The sequence below is a fragment of the Coregonus clupeaformis genome, chromosome 20 (assembly GCF_020615455.1).
Source record: "Coregonus clupeaformis isolate EN_2021a chromosome 20, ASM2061545v1, whole genome shotgun sequence".
NCBI lineage: Eukaryota > Metazoa > Chordata > Actinopteri > Salmoniformes > Salmonidae > Coregonus > Coregonus clupeaformis.
The window spans coordinates 61,210,724-61,225,378 of NC_059211.1; the positions used below are offsets into that span (position 1 = coordinate 61,210,724).

Below are 14,655 nucleotides of genomic sequence, written 5' to 3' on the forward strand. Positions count from 1 at the left end.
TTGAGGGCTTGATGATTCGTTCACAAGTTGAATCAGGTGTGCTTGTCCAGGGTTACAATACAAATGTTTACTGTTAGGGGTACTCGAAGACCAGGGTTGGGAAACGCTGGTCTACAGTAGCTACTGTAACAGATCAAGAGAACTGCTGCCCCCTGGGGACATTTTCTAGTATTGCATCAGCATCTGATATCGATACTTATTTTACTAAATGGATGAAATGTTTATTTACAAAAGTATACAGTAATGAATTTAAACAGCCATATAAACATGCTTAATAGGAACATTAAACAGTCACTGCTCTGTTTACCTTTTGTCCCCTAATATCTCCACATAACTTAACTATCAGACTGTTTATGTATGTTCATGTGAAACCCATCTTATCATACAGACAAACACAGGTACCTTGTCTACTAGCAAAGTGATTGTCTTCTCAGGCACTTGTGAGGATTGATAAAGAAAATAAAGCTGCATTTAAACATTGCACATATCTTGGTATTGTTTTGTCTGACATTGGAGCAAGCGTTCATATTCAAGTATAATTCAATAATTACACATAGTCATAGTAATACGATTATCACACATGCAACTAGCTGCAGTGTTGTAGTGCTGGGCATGATAAAAAGATTCCATGAAGAGTTCCATGTGATTTTTGTAATAGCTTCAGCACACCCTGAACCTCACAGAAAGAATTATCAATAGACAACAATGGAATGAAACCGCAGTAAAACGGTGTGAAGCAACTCTGTAAAAAACCAACCCAACTTTCTATTTCTGACAGAGTTAAGATCAGAGGAAGGATTATACTTATTGGTTTGAGATTTGCCACACTGAAAATGGATCCATATGTCTATCGATCAATGGTAAACTAATTTATTTCAGTCCGCGCCTGGATATCTTTATCGGCAATGAATAAGATTTAACAGGGAATTCGACAATCAGTAACCTTTCGTTGTAATCTATTATAAACCTATTAAACATTTTGGTAGTCTTTTACTCTATCTGAAAATGAAAGAGAGACATCAAATCCAGCCCAAGTTTGACATTCAAAATAAAACAGTAAAGCACATTTTCACACATACATACTACAATTGTAAATAAGACTAACATGCAGGCAACTGCCAAAATAAAGGAAACACCAACATAGTGTCTTAATAGGGCGTTGGGCCACCATGAGCCAGAACAGCTTCAATGTACCTTGGCATAGATTGGATGCGAAAAGATGAGACACCATTCTTCAACAAGAAATTCCATCATTTGGTGTTTTGTTGATGGTGGTGGAAAACGCTGTCTCGGGCGCCGCTCCAGAATCTCCCATAAGTGTTCAATTGGGTTGAGATATGGTGACTGAGACGGCCATGGCATATGGTTTACATAGTTTTCATGCTCATCAAACTGTTCAGTGGCCACTCATGCCATGTGAACGGGGGCATTGTCATCCTATGGGGCCACAGCAGCCAGAATTTGTATACATGACCCCTAAGTAAGATGGGATGTGAATTGCCTAATTAACCCAGGAACCACACCTGTGTTGAAGCACCTGCTTTCAATATACTTTGTATCTCTCCTTTACTCAAGTGTTTCCATTATTTTGACAGTTACCTGTGTCTGCATCAGTTGTATGCTAACAAATGAGTAAAATGTACATACATACTTTTTTATGTGCGCTTAAACTCAGATCTCCCTCATCCTGTTTGGGAGTGTATTACATAAGTGTGCTGTCCAGCTACATGAGCAGGCCGTCATTACTTTTCTCTACTATATTTGTGGGTGAACTTCCTACGTCCTTCTCTTCATCCCATCCTCCCTTGTCTTCCTCCTCTCTTTCCTCGCCCGTCAGTTGGGGGCACCTTCGCCGTGAGTGAGCTGAGAGGAGTGGAAGTGTGTCCCTTTAACTGCAGGTGTCACAGTGTATCCCTTCGCAGTAAAAATGTTCCCACTCCGCGCGGGGTCAGTAGCGTCCCCGGCCCCCTCTGGACATGGTGAGGGGTAGTGAGACAGAGGAGAGAGAAGATACTTCCCAGTATAAGCTACGGGACAGGAAAAGCTGGTAGAGGATCACCACCGAGATAGCCTGGCATATAATCACACCGATTGTCACCACCTAGACACACAAACATCAACACCAAAAACCTTCAGAATGAGTCAGTACAATATCTCTATGGAGTGTTTCTCTCACATTTTCTCTCTGATGAAACAGGAAGCACCTGAGCTCAATGTTGAGTCTCATAGCAAAGGGTCTGAATACTTATGTAAATAAGGTATTTCTGTTTTTGATTTTTAATAAATGTGCAAAAGTTTATAAAAACTGGTTTTCGCTTTGTCATTATGGGGTATTGTGTGTAGATTGATGAGGGAAATGTTTTATTTAATCAATTTTAGAATAAGGCTGTAACGTAACAAAATGTGGAAAAAGTCAAGGGGTCTGAATACACCGTATATATCTATGTGGACTGTTTCTCTCACCTTTTCTCTCTGATGCTCGTTGAAGACCACAGAGAGAAGGACCAGGACAGGGTGGCACAGGAACCAGATAAAACAACCCTGAGAAACAAGCTAGTGAGACTGGAATAACAAATCTTATAATGCACTGTAGATGGCACTATAAACGCATGGAAAGGGTTGCCAGCTATTCATGTGTTGTATTTCTACGCCTACCTTGGCGAAGCTGAGGTAGAAGTCTCTCTTGAGGGCGCTCCTCTCTGTGCTGATGATTGTGTAGAGCACAGAGGCCAGCAGCAGGGCCAGGATGATACGTAGAGCTATGAGTAACAGACCCGCTATGCTGCGCTGGGCGTGGTAGCTGTGGTGCTCCGTCTCCTCATACTGCTCCCACAGCAGCAGCGCCCCCTAGCAGCCAGGCAGCGACACAGACAGGGAGTCAGTGGAAAGGTATTTAGGTCATTGGTATTGAATGTGTTTTTATTGACTGATCCAAAGGGGAAATTGTATTGGTCAGGATAGGGGGTTACCGTATTGGTCAGGATAGGGGCTTACAGTATTGGTCAAGATAGGGGGGTTACAGTATTGGTCAGGATAGGGGGGTTACAGTATTGGTCAGGATAGGGGGGTTACAGTATTGGTCAGGATAGGGGGCTTACAGTATTGGTCAGGATAGGGGGCTTACAGTATTGGTCAGGATAGGGGCTTACAGTATTGGTCAGGATAGGGGGTTACAGTATTGGTCAGGATAGGGGGGTTACAGTATTGGTCAGGATAGGGGGCTTACAGTATTGGTCAGGATAGGGGGCTTACAGTATTGGTCAGGATAGGGGCTTACAGTATTGGTCAGGATAGGGTCTTACCGTATTGGTCAGGATAGGAGATGGTGTGAGCAAGGTAGAGGTTAGAGTGTGAGCAGTAGGAGCTACTGTATCCAGTGAAATGGAAGTTAGTGTGACAGTCAGGGCTTAGTATTTCGGAGTAAGGGGTTAGAGGTCATGGATAGGCTGATGAGGCTCTGACCTGTGTGGCGACCCCTCCCATAGCGAGGGCTTTGGAGGCAGGGGAGGAGTCCCACTGCAGAGGTCTGCTCTGGGGCTTCCTGTTCTTGCTCAGGGTCCAGCCCACACACAGACTCAGCAGCATGTACAGCATGGACACCTGGGACACCATGTCACAGACTGCAGCATGGGAGAACAACAACAGGCAGCACAGTCACAACGGAAGAACGAAAGACAATGCAAAGAAAGAAGCAAGAGAGATTGAGAGAGTGAGAATACAACACTCACACTCTGCCAAGCTGCCCATGATAGGAATGCCCACTCCGTCCCTGGCATACCTGTGGGAAGACAAAGACAGGTGTGTGTTTTTACACAACAAGACTGATATTTACTCATCCAAATATCCTGAAATACAGGATAATCCTGTAATACAGTAACTGATGTAAACCTGAGCAGGGCTGCTGAAAGGTGACTGTGACAATGACTGGGACAAAGTCTCACTCACCTGGCCAGGTGGATGTAGTTGAAGAGGGCAGAGACCCCTTGTAGGGCCAGGGCTGTGGAGAGCACCTTCAGCACCGTGTGCATGGGCCCACCCTTCCTCAGGGCCATCCACAGAGGCTGTATGTAGATACAGGACGCCACAAAGTAGGCCAGGATCAGCAGGCAGTAGAAACTATGCAGGCCTGGTAGGAAGGTGGGTCAGGGGGGCAGCGGTAGGAAGGAGGGTGGGGCAGGGGTAGGGTGGGGCAGGGGTAGGAAGGAGGGTGGGGCAGGGTGGGGTAGGGGTGGGCGAGGGGGGGTAGGGGTGTGGAGGACACAATCAGTCAAGCATTCAGTGCAGTCCTGTCTGGACACTTAGTCATATCTTCAATTCAGAAGTATAATATTGTGTGTTATGACTAGCAGACACTTAGCAGACACGTTCATCCATTATAGTGCACCAAATGCATATATTAAAGTATGTGCATGTGATCCCTGCAGGAATTGAACCCATTACCTTGCCGTACAGTACGGTACTGACCTGCCTCCTCAGCGCTGAAGTGTTCCAGGGGGTTGCCTGCTGAGTCAGGGTTGAACAGCAGGATGGTGAAGGTCAGGTCCCCTTGGGCAGGGATGATGCCCCCCTCCCCGCAGGTGTAACGGTCTGCATACAGGGCCATCCAGGCCGTGGGGGAGTGAAGGTGGGGGATGCTCTGGTTGTGCTCCTCCTCACTCAGACGGACTGACCAGAGAGAGGGAAACAATGTTAGGAGGGAGACAAGCTCTAGGCTTTCGCTCAGAGGGCTAATGTGGCCTTAAGTCATGCAGACGACCAAGGTTTGATAACCAGTCGGTTACACATGCAGACGCAACATACTGCAAGTACATTCAGAATATGTCCTGTAAATGCATGGCTGATGGCATTTATGCCACTTCCCCAAATGACTCTTGTTTATGAATGCATGTTTACTACGAGCCAGCGGGACTTACATGACATGAATGCAAACAACAAACAATACATGTGACTCCTTGAGTAAATCAATCTCAGCTGTAGGTGACAGTCACAGAGACAGACTCACTGGAGAGATGTGCCTTGGAGAGGCGGTCGTGGCAGCTGAGGTTGTCGATGTCGAAGCCTTCCTCCATCTCTGGGAAGAGCAGCAGTCTGGACTCCTTCTCCGTGGCCAGGGGAGCGTTCTCCAGCCTGCACACCACCAGACCACTACCCTCTGGAAAAGAGAGAGACAGAGGGAGGGAGGGAGAGACGAGAGGGTGTGAGAAGAAGAGGTCGTGGAAGTAGAGGGGAGGAGAGAGAGAAAGAGGGAATGAGGGAAGAGGTCTGACAGGGCACTAAATCCACCTTTCAGAGAATTCGGTTTCATTCTAACCTACAGAATATGCTGACCATCTGTGATAAGCGAAGGAGCTCTATTGATTCTAATGTACTGCCTGGCTATCACACTTGGCAACATGTTCTACCGGGGAACAGAATGACATTGCCGATGCTCATGGGTCTGGACTGCATAGACCTATGTGATTTGACCTTTGAACCCAACTCAACAAACATCTTCCCACGATTTCCCGTTTAAGATTGCAATGGACACAGAAAATACTTTCTGAGACAATGATGCATAACACCATGCAAGAGATTAGCACTTTCCAGACGGAGAACACATGATCTGTTACTTCCTTATGTACATTAGCATTGCAACTACAGTCTATATAAAACATCCCAATAATAAAATGCATCACGTCATCTTGGTGCATGTGTATCCATCCACACAAGCCTCCACCGGAATGTGTCGCTAGCTTCAGACTGCTAAATTGCACCTACCGCTGTACATGAATTTAGTGATGTACTGTCCATTCTGCTCCCTGGCTGCATCGCTCTTGAAAACTCCCGACACCGTTTTTCCAAATGTAGCTCGAATGCATAGTAAGAAGGCTGTAAGTGTGAACATTAACGGATACATTGTCTCCTAAAAGCTAATTATCAATATAGAGCTAAAGAAGATGATTGTACAACAACAATGAATGGACTAGTAAACCAGGGTGAGTTCCATCTGCACTGAACGTTTGATTGATTTAGGTTTTACCTAATCATAGAAGGACCTCCGCCTACGTCAAAGCTGTAAGCCAATCAGAGAGCGATAAAAGGGTGGGCACCAAAACGGACCAACTCAACGCAGGCCTCGGATACGTGTCAACATTGCCGTAAAGCGAAAAAAGACTGTCGCAAAAGTTCCACATTACATTTTGCTTATGTGGTTTGTACAGTATCAGCTGCTTCTGACATGAACTGGTGACAACACAAACATCTGAATAACGATATATAACTATTCGTTAACGTGTTGTCGATATGCTTTGCTTTAGAATGGCCTCAGTCACTTAAAATCACTTCCCGCATATAGTTTATGAGATTATCTCTTGTTTACTCAACAATAAGACACTCTCCAGCACAGGTAAGCTAGTTAGCTAGCTAAAGTCGGCAGAACTTATGTCACTAGGAGAGTGCCTTTGGGCTTCAATGAAAACTGAAGATCCAGGAGAAACGTTGTGAGGAGACATCAACAGGCTGTGGGAGAATGGACTTTGTCAAAACGGTCCTGGTGACTGGAGGGGCAGGTTTCATGTAAGTAACAGTTAGCAAATCATCATCATCATCATAATGACAATCAGTAGTGTTCTGACAAAGACTTAAACTACAGAAAAAAAGCCAGTTGAATCTACAATGTATGTAAAATATGGGATTTTATTGCATACTATACATGTTTCATCTGTAGCTCTTTCCCCATACAGTGGGTCCCATTTTGCCTGCTCCCTAGTCAACAGGCATCCAGATTGGCGCATCATCAACTTTGACAATGTGAGTAGTAGCTAAATGTGCTTTCCTGTAACTACAGATTCAAGCCCTGTTCAAGCTGGGCCCTCTCCTTCCCTTTGCAGCCAAGGTACAACATAGACATGGAACACTGGTCACTTGAATGTTTACATACTGTTTTACCCACTTCATATGTATATACTGTATTCTAGTCAAGGCCATCCTATTCAACTATTGCTGTACATATACTATTCTATCCTACGTATTCTTCAGATATACTACATATTCTATCCATATACTGTCCATAATGACAGTACCCCAGCTGTCCATATATATTTATACTTGGACTCCGACATTGCTCGTCCTAATATTTATATATTTCTTAATTCCATTCTTTTACTTTTTTAGATTTGTGTGTATTGTTAGATATTACTGCACTGTTGGAGCTAAGAACACAAGCATTTCACTACACCATCAATAACATCTGCTAAATATGTGTATGCGACCAATAAAATGTGATTTGATTTGACAACACATTTCACTGCACCAATCCGGTGTATGTGGCAATAAAACAACAAAAAAACACGCTAAAAAACAACAAAGTGAAGCTTATTTCCTGCACACCCTGACTACTACACTATGTAACTGCAGAATTCCAAGTTGTCATCATTTCCTGGTCGTGATTCTGTAACTTTTCCTGGTCCCATACAGCTGGACTACTGTTCCAATCTCAGGAACCTGGAGTCTGTCGAGGAGAAAGAGAACTACACCTTTATCAGGGTGAGAGAACTGCCAAGTCATACTGTTATGCAACGATACTGTATATGAAGTGCCAGTGTTACGAGACAGGGATGTCCTCTCTCCCCTCCTGTTTGCACTGGCAATTGAACCGCTTGCAGAAATAATTAGACAGGACCCAAACGTAAGAGGTATCCGTATTGATAAACATGAATATAAACTTCTTTACAGACGATCTTCGGCTATACCTGACTATTATTGAAACTCAATGTCCCCCTTGTTTTCGGAATATTCTAAAATCTCAGGATATGAAATTAACATGGAAAGAAACCTGAAATAATGGCAATAGCAAAAACTTCTGAGCTACAGTAATCCTTTAAGTGGAACACAAAAAATATAAAATACTTAGGATGCTTAATAAGTGACAACAAACAACACATATATTAAGATAACTTTATCCCATTACTCAACAACAGGAAAGCAGATCTAATTAAATGGAACAATCGCCCCATAAATCTTACAGGTAGAAATACCTCTTTAGAATGGCTTCCAAAGTTTTTATATTTATACTGAACACAAATATAAACGCAACATGCAACAATTTCAAAGATTTGAGTTACAGTTCATATAAGGAAATCAGTTAATTGAAATAAATTCATTAGGCCCTAATCTATGGATTTCACATGACTGGGAATACAGATATGCATCTGTTGGTCACAGTTGGTCACCTTAAAAAAGGTAGGGGCGTGGAAAAGAAAACCAGTCCGTATCTGGTGTGACCACCATTTGCCTCATTCAGCATGACACATCTCCTTCGCATAGAGTTTATCAGGCTGTTGATTGTGGCCTGTGGAATGGTGTCCCACTACTCTTCAATGGCTGTGCGAAGTTGCTGGATATTGGCGGGAATTGGAACACGCTGTTGTACACGTCGATCCAGAGTGTCCCAAACATGCTCGATGGGTGACATGTCTGGTGAGTATGCAGGCCATGGAAGAACTGGGACAGTTTTAGCTTCCAGGAATTGTGTACAAATCCTTGCAACATGGGGCCATGCATTATCATACTGAAACATGAGGTGATGGCGGCGGATGAATGGCACGACAATGGGCCTCAGGATCTCGTCACGGTATCTCTGTGCATTCAAATTGCCATTAATAAAATGCAATTGAGCATGTTTGGGATGCTCTGGATGAACATGGACAATTGTGTTGTTGTCCGTAGCTTATGCCTGCCAATGCCATAACCCCACCACCACCATGGGGCACTCTGTTCACAACGTTAACATCAGCAAACTGCTCACCCACACGACACCATACACGTGGTCTGCGGTTGTGAGGCCGGTTGGACATACTGACAAATTCTCTAAAACAACGTTGGAGGCAGCTTGGTAGAGAAATTAACATTACATTCTCTGGCGATCAGCTCTGGTGGACATTCCTGCAGTCAGCATGCCAATTGTACGCTCCCTCAACTTGAGACATCTGTGGCATTTAGTTGTGTGACAAAACTGCACATTTTAGAGTGGCCTTTTATTGTCCCCAGCACAAGGTGCACCTGTGTAATGATCATGCTGTTTAATCAGCTTCTTGATATGTCACACCTGTCACGTGATGGATTATCTTGGCAAATGAGAAATGCTCACTAACAGGGATGTAAACGCATTTGTCCACACAATTTGAGAGAAATAAGCTTTTTGTACGTATGGAACATTTCTGGGATCTTTTATTTCAGCTCATGAAACATGGGACCAACACTTTACATGTTGCATTTATATTTTTGTTCAGTGTATTTTCGGTTATACCAATTACCCCACCTAAGACGTTCTTTACAAATGTATACTCGGCCATAACAGACATTTAACATCTTCCTAAGTCAGAGGGTGGTTTTAACCTTCCAGATTTGAAATTGTATCAACTCGCCACCCAAGGCTTTTACTTGCGACTTGTTGTTAAATGCATTAAAGAGGAACAATGGGTACGTATTGAAAATGTGCACGCTCATCCCCAGAATCTTTCCACGTGTCTGTTTTCAAAGGATGGAGCTAAGAACATGATCAACTGCATAGTTAAGAACACTGTAACAACATGGAAGAACATTTAACGGATTCTACAAGAACCAATATCACTCCCTATGGAACAATCCTTGGATAGCTTTTCAGAATTCACGGATAAATTGGCCCGCATGGAAAACTAAAGGCAGAGAAACCATAAATTACGTGGTTATAGGAAATACAATTATTTACATGAAATAATTAAAAAGCAATTTTGAACTGACCAATGTAGACATTTTCAAATAAATGCAACTTAAAAGTTTTATATCACAAAATTTCGACCTGAAAGCTGTGTGTGTCAGAAAAAGATACTCATATGAAAGGTAATAAATACAAAACCTTGCAGAAAGCCTATCCAACTGACAATCTCTTAGAAAAAAATAAAATAACTATTGGAACCAAGACTTAAAAAGAACTGATATTGGCACAAGATGGAGGGAGTGTTGGAACATAACGAACAAAATTACTGTTAATGACAATGTACGCTTAATCCAGTATAAACTCATGTATAGAATGTATTATACAAGAGACACCATTCACAAATTCTACAGCACAACGGCAGAGTCAAGTCTTAAGTGTAAAACTAACAATGACTCAATAATTAATGCCTTCTGGGAGTGCTATAAAGTCCAAAAGTTATGGGCGGAGTTAGAAAGCTGGCTGTCAGAAGTTGTACAATGTAAAACATGGCAAATGGGGGTGCGGTGAGATACCCAATGGGTTGGACAATTATATTGAAGAACCGATTACTTAAATACTGGAAGTCAAATGATACTCCAACTTTAAGAGAATGGAAGAATCAAATGCTTTATTATTTAAATATTGAACAAAACTTGGCTACAGACAGAAACAACATAACACAATTTGAAATTATATGGGGCAGAGTCTTAGAAGCATTAGAAAGAACATTGGGTGTGGTTACAGTGGGAACATTTGGGTCTGAGCAAGTGTGATGTCATTAATGTTTGTGGAAATGATTGTATGTTAAGTTGTTTATTGTTTTTGTCTATGTATGTTTTTGTTTGTTGTAAAAAAAAGTCTGTGTTACACAGTGTTACTAATCATTAATCATAAAGACTTTTAGCTTGTAGATGTGTCATGGTTTGTCCCTTTTTAACAGGGGGATATATGCAATCCACACTTGGTAAACCACATCTTTGCCACAGAAAACATTGACATCGTCTTTCACTTTGCGGCTCAAACACATGTTGGTAAGAAATTAAGTTGTTCTGTTTAAATTGTGTTACCATGCCAAAACAACCATAGACATTGTTGACAACACTCAGTGACTCATAGAGCAAGACATTCATCCATATCTTTCTGTGCCCCCTTTTTCAGAGACGTCCTTCGTATGGCCGTCCAGATACCACATGGTGAACGTGGAGGGGACACGGGTGCTACTGAAAGCAGCTTTTGAGGCCAAGGTGGAGAAGTTTATTTACATTAGCACAGATGAGGTGTATGGAGAGAGCCTGTATAAGGTCAGTCCACTCATATCATTTTCACTGATATCCTGACATAATTATTGTAACTTATAAGGTGTAACGCCACATTTACATTTGACGTTTTTGAGAGCCACTTCTCAACTTCTTTTGCGACTTTTCAAGGTTCTCTGTCTGCAGTACTGTCAGTCCCCGGTGTTAAAAGCAGTCTCTTTTACCCCCATGCAGGAATTAGATGAAACCAGCCCAAGAAGACCCAACAATCCATACTCTGTGTCTAAAGCAGCTGCTGAGTGTCTTGTATTGTCCTACAGGGAGAGACACAAGGTAGTAAATACTGTCAACAGACGTAGCACAATTATAACCACGTTTTTCTGAGGCATGTACACATTTTTTGATTATTTGTATTAATATTTGCTTTTTTCTTTCAGTTTCCTGTTATAATAACAAGGAGCAATAATATATATGGACCCAGACAGTACTTGGAGAAGGTCATCTATAGTATCCATATTCTATATCAGTGGTTCCCAACCTTTTTCGGTTACTATACCACCAACTGAATTTTGCTCTGCCCAGAGTACCCCTGAAGTACCCCCTCATTTGCATTTTACCAGTAGGCCTATGGTCTCATGAGTCTTCTCAAGTACCCCTAGGGGGTCCTAGTACCCCTGGTTGGGAACCACTGTTCTATATATTTATGTTGTGTGTCTGGTCTTTTAAGATGTCTCAACAAATGTTTGTTTTTTCCCCCTAGGTCATTCCAAAATTTGTATCCTTCCTTCAACTGAACAAAAAATGGTAAAGACTTCAACTTGACTGACATCATCCCAGACTATGTGGACATGTTTTACTTCATATGTTATCGTTTCGAATAAAGACTACATATCCCATGCTCCTCTCTGCCACAGTACCATCCAAGGGACCAGCCCCCAATCTCGCCACTTCCTGTATGTGGATGATGCCATTGAAGCATTCAACACCATCCTGGAGAGGGGGATGGTGGGAGAAATCTACAACATCGGGAGCGACTTCGAGATATCCATCATTCAACTAGCCAGAGAACTTATCAAGATGGTAGGATATCCATCATTCAACTAGCCAGATAACTTATCAAGATGGTAGGCTATACAGTGCATTCGGAAAGTATTCAGACCCCTTGACTTTTTCCACATTGTTACGTTACAGCCTTATTCTAAAATTGATTAAATTGTTTTTTTCCCTCATCAATCTACATACAATACCCCATAATGACAAAGCAAAAACAGGTTTTAGACATTTTTGCAAATTTGTTACAATATCACATTTACATAAGTATTCAGACACTTTACTCAGTACTTTGTTGAAGGACCTTTGGCAGCGATTACAGCCTCAAGTCTTCCTGGGTATGACGCTACAAGCTTGGCACACCTGTATTTGGGGAGTTTCTCCCATTCTTCTCTGCAGATCCTCTCAAGCTCTGTCAGGTTGGATAGGGAACGTCGCTGCACAGCTATTTTCAGGTCTCTCCAGAGATGTTAGATCGGGTTCAAGTCCGGGCTTTGGCTTGGCCACTCAAGGACATTCAGAGACTTGTCCTGAAGCCACTCCTGCGTTGTCTTGGTTGTGTGCTTAGGGTCGCTGTCCTGTTGGAAGGCGAACCTTCGCCCCAGTCTGAGGTCCTGAGCGCTCTGGAGCAGGTTTTCATCAAGGATCTCTCTATACTTTTCTCTGTTCATCTTTCCCTCAATCCTGACTAGTCTCCCAGTCCCTGCCGCTGAAAAACATCCCCACAGCATGACGCTGCCACCACCATGCTTCACCGTAGGGATGGTGCCAGGTTTCCTCCAGATGTGACGCTTAGCATTCAGGCCAAAAAGTTCAATCTTGGTTTCATCAAACTCCAAGCGGGCTGTCATGTGCCTTTTACTGAGGAGTGGCTTCCGTCTGGCCACTCTACCATAAAGGCCTGATTGGTGGAGTGCTGCAGAGATGGTTGTCCTTCTGGAAGGTTCTTCCATCTCCACAGAGGAACTCCGGAGCTCTGTCAGAGTGACCATTGGGTTCTTGGTCACTTCCCTGACCAAGGCCTTTCTCCCCTGATTACTCAGTTTGGCCGGGCGGCCAGCTCTAGGAAGAGTCTTGGTGGTTCCAAACTTCTTCCATTTAAGAATGATGGAGACCACTGTGTTCTTGGGGAACATCAATGCTGCTGAAATGTTTTGGTACCGTTCCCCAGATCTGTGCCTCGACACAATCCGGTCTTGGAGCTCTACAGACAATTCCTTCAACCTCATGGCTTGGTTTTTGCTCTGACATGCACTGTCAACTGTGGGACTTTATATAGACAGGTGTGTGCCTTTCCAAATCATGTCCAATCAATTGAATTTACCACAGGTGGACTCCAATCAAGTTGTAGAAACATCTCAACGATGATCAATGGAAACAGGATGCACCTGAGCTCAATTTCGAGTCTCATAGCAAAGGGTCTGAATACTTATGTAAATAAGGTATTTTTGTTTTTTATTTCTTATAAGTTTGAAAAAAAAATCTAAACCTATTTTCGCTTTGTCATTATGGGGTGTTGTGTGTAGATTGATGAGTAAAACAAGTAATTTAATCCATTTTAGAATAAGGCTGTAACGTAACAAAATGTGGACAAAGGGAAGGGGTCTGAATACTTTCCGAATGCACTGTATGTCAAACTGACCTTGGATCGGTGCTTAGGGGCCACACATCATTCTGCACCTAGACACAGGGGAAGGGACTGTGACATCATTCAACTAGCCAGATAACTTATCAAGATGGTAGGATATCCATCATTCAACTAGCCAGAGAAGTTACCAAGATGGTAGGATATACATCATTCAACTAGCCAGAGAACTTACCAAGATGGTAGGATATCCATTATTCAACTAGCCAGAGAACCTATCTAGATGGTAGGTAAAGTGTGTCACTCTGTAGTCCTCTTTACTGAGCCACTGAGACATCTGCTAATAGAGTGTGTTACAGGTCAGGCATGTACCTGATGCAGAACTGGACGACTGGCTGGAGTTTGTGCCTGACCGGTGAGTGAAGTATAAGGGGATCACACTATACACTTTTCAGAGCCTTTACTTCCAATGGTGAAGACATGCTCTGTGTGAGAAAGATAGGTGGGCTGTGTGATTGGCTCCCAAGACACTGACATTGTTGAAACCCCCCTCCCCCCAGGCCCGTGGTCGACCTGAGGTACCCTGTGAACTGTGAGAAGCTGTGGAGGCTGGGCTGGAAGCCTGCAGTGTCCTGGGCAGAGGGCATCAGAAGGACAGGTACAGTACATGAACACATTACTCTATGGATTCCTTATATTGACTTTCATATATTTTAGCACAAGGGTTGAATCTCTATAGTCTAAAGTGTCCTCCTCTCCTTCGTTTGTGTTTTTCACAGTCAAATGGTACCAAGAGAATCCAGACTTCTGGCCAGACGTCAAAGCAGAAGACCAACCGATTACCTAGGAGCCCGATACCATAGACCAATAAGCACACAGATCCTCTTCCTGTATTCGTGGTCGCCAACCCTGCTCCTCGAGAGCTACAGGGTGTGCTGGTTTTTGTTCCAGCCCTGTATTAACACACCTGGTTCAATTAAATCACTGGGGCGGCAGGTAGCTTAGTGGGTAAGAGCGTTGTGCCAGTAACCGAAAGGTCGCTGGTTCTA

General features: G+C 43.2%; 2 protein-coding genes across 4 annotated transcripts; one reads left to right on the forward strand and one right to left on the reverse strand.

Annotated features, from left to right (window-relative positions):
* Positions 1 to 1,316: 1,316 nt before the first annotated feature.
* On the reverse strand, positions 1,317 to 6,003 carry gpr180 (G protein-coupled receptor 180). 2 transcript variants are annotated; one of them, XM_041871962.2, is made up of 9 exons: positions 5,758 to 6,003; positions 5,003 to 5,152; positions 4,465 to 4,665; positions 3,946 to 4,126; positions 3,729 to 3,778; positions 3,463 to 3,620; positions 2,656 to 2,847; positions 2,464 to 2,541; positions 1,317 to 2,101 (listed from the first exon to the last, which is right to left on the reverse strand). In XM_041871962.2, the coding sequence occupies exons 1-9, from the start codon at positions 5,894 to 5,896 to the stop codon at positions 1,949 to 1,951; spliced, it is 1,302 nt and encodes a 433-aa protein (XP_041727896.2). In that variant the 5' UTR covers positions 5,897 to 6,003; the 3' UTR covers positions 1,317 to 1,948. The 2 variants fall into 2 exon arrangements, with proteins under 2 accessions (XP_041727896.2, XP_041727897.2); XM_041871963.2 differs by having other exon boundaries at positions 2,056 to 2,130.
* Positions 6,004 to 6,147: 144 nt separating this feature from the next.
* On the forward strand, positions 6,148 to 14,620 carry LOC121558693 (dTDP-D-glucose 4,6-dehydratase). 2 transcript variants are annotated; one of them, XM_041872100.2, is made up of 12 exons: positions 6,149 to 6,555; positions 6,723 to 6,789; positions 7,456 to 7,524; positions 10,656 to 10,746; positions 10,874 to 11,016; positions 11,206 to 11,304; positions 11,409 to 11,468; positions 11,732 to 11,775; positions 11,886 to 12,051; positions 13,966 to 14,021; positions 14,167 to 14,264; positions 14,386 to 14,620. In XM_041872100.2, the coding sequence occupies exons 1-12, from the start codon at positions 6,509 to 6,511 to the stop codon at positions 14,451 to 14,453; spliced, it is 1,008 nt and encodes a 335-aa protein (XP_041728034.1). In that variant the 5' UTR covers positions 6,149 to 6,508; the 3' UTR covers positions 14,454 to 14,620. The 2 variants fall into 2 exon arrangements, with proteins under 2 accessions (XP_041728035.1, XP_041728034.1); XM_041872101.2 differs by lacking the exon at positions 11,409 to 11,468 and having other exon boundaries at positions 6,148 to 6,555.
* Positions 14,621 to 14,655: the final 35 nt, after the last annotated feature.

Excerpts from the sequence above, each read along its gene's own strand:
- gpr180 (XM_041871962.2), bottom strand. The coding sequence starts at position 5,896 with ATGTATCCGTTAATGTTCACACTTACAGCCTTCTTACTATGCATTCGA. Across the intron at positions 3,779-3,945 it reads AACTACATCCACCTGGCCAG|GTATGCCAGGGACGGAGTGG; the intron begins GTGAGTGAGACT and ends GTCTTCCCACAG. Across the intron at positions 2,102-2,463 it reads ACGAGCATCAGAGAGAAAAG|GTGGTGACAATCGGTGTGAT; the intron begins GTGAGAGAAACA and ends TTGTGTGTCTAG.
- LOC121558693 (XM_041872100.2), top strand. The coding sequence starts at position 6,509 with ATGGACTTTGTCAAAACGGTCCTGGTGACTGGAGGGGCAGGTTTCAT. Across the intron at positions 6,790-7,455 it reads GCATCATCAACTTTGACAAT|CTGGACTACTGTTCCAATCT; the intron begins GTGAGTAGTAGC and ends GGTCCCATACAG. Across the intron at positions 10,747-10,873 it reads TGCGGCTCAAACACATGTTG|AGACGTCCTTCGTATGGCCG; the intron begins GTAAGAAATTAA and ends CCCCTTTTTCAG.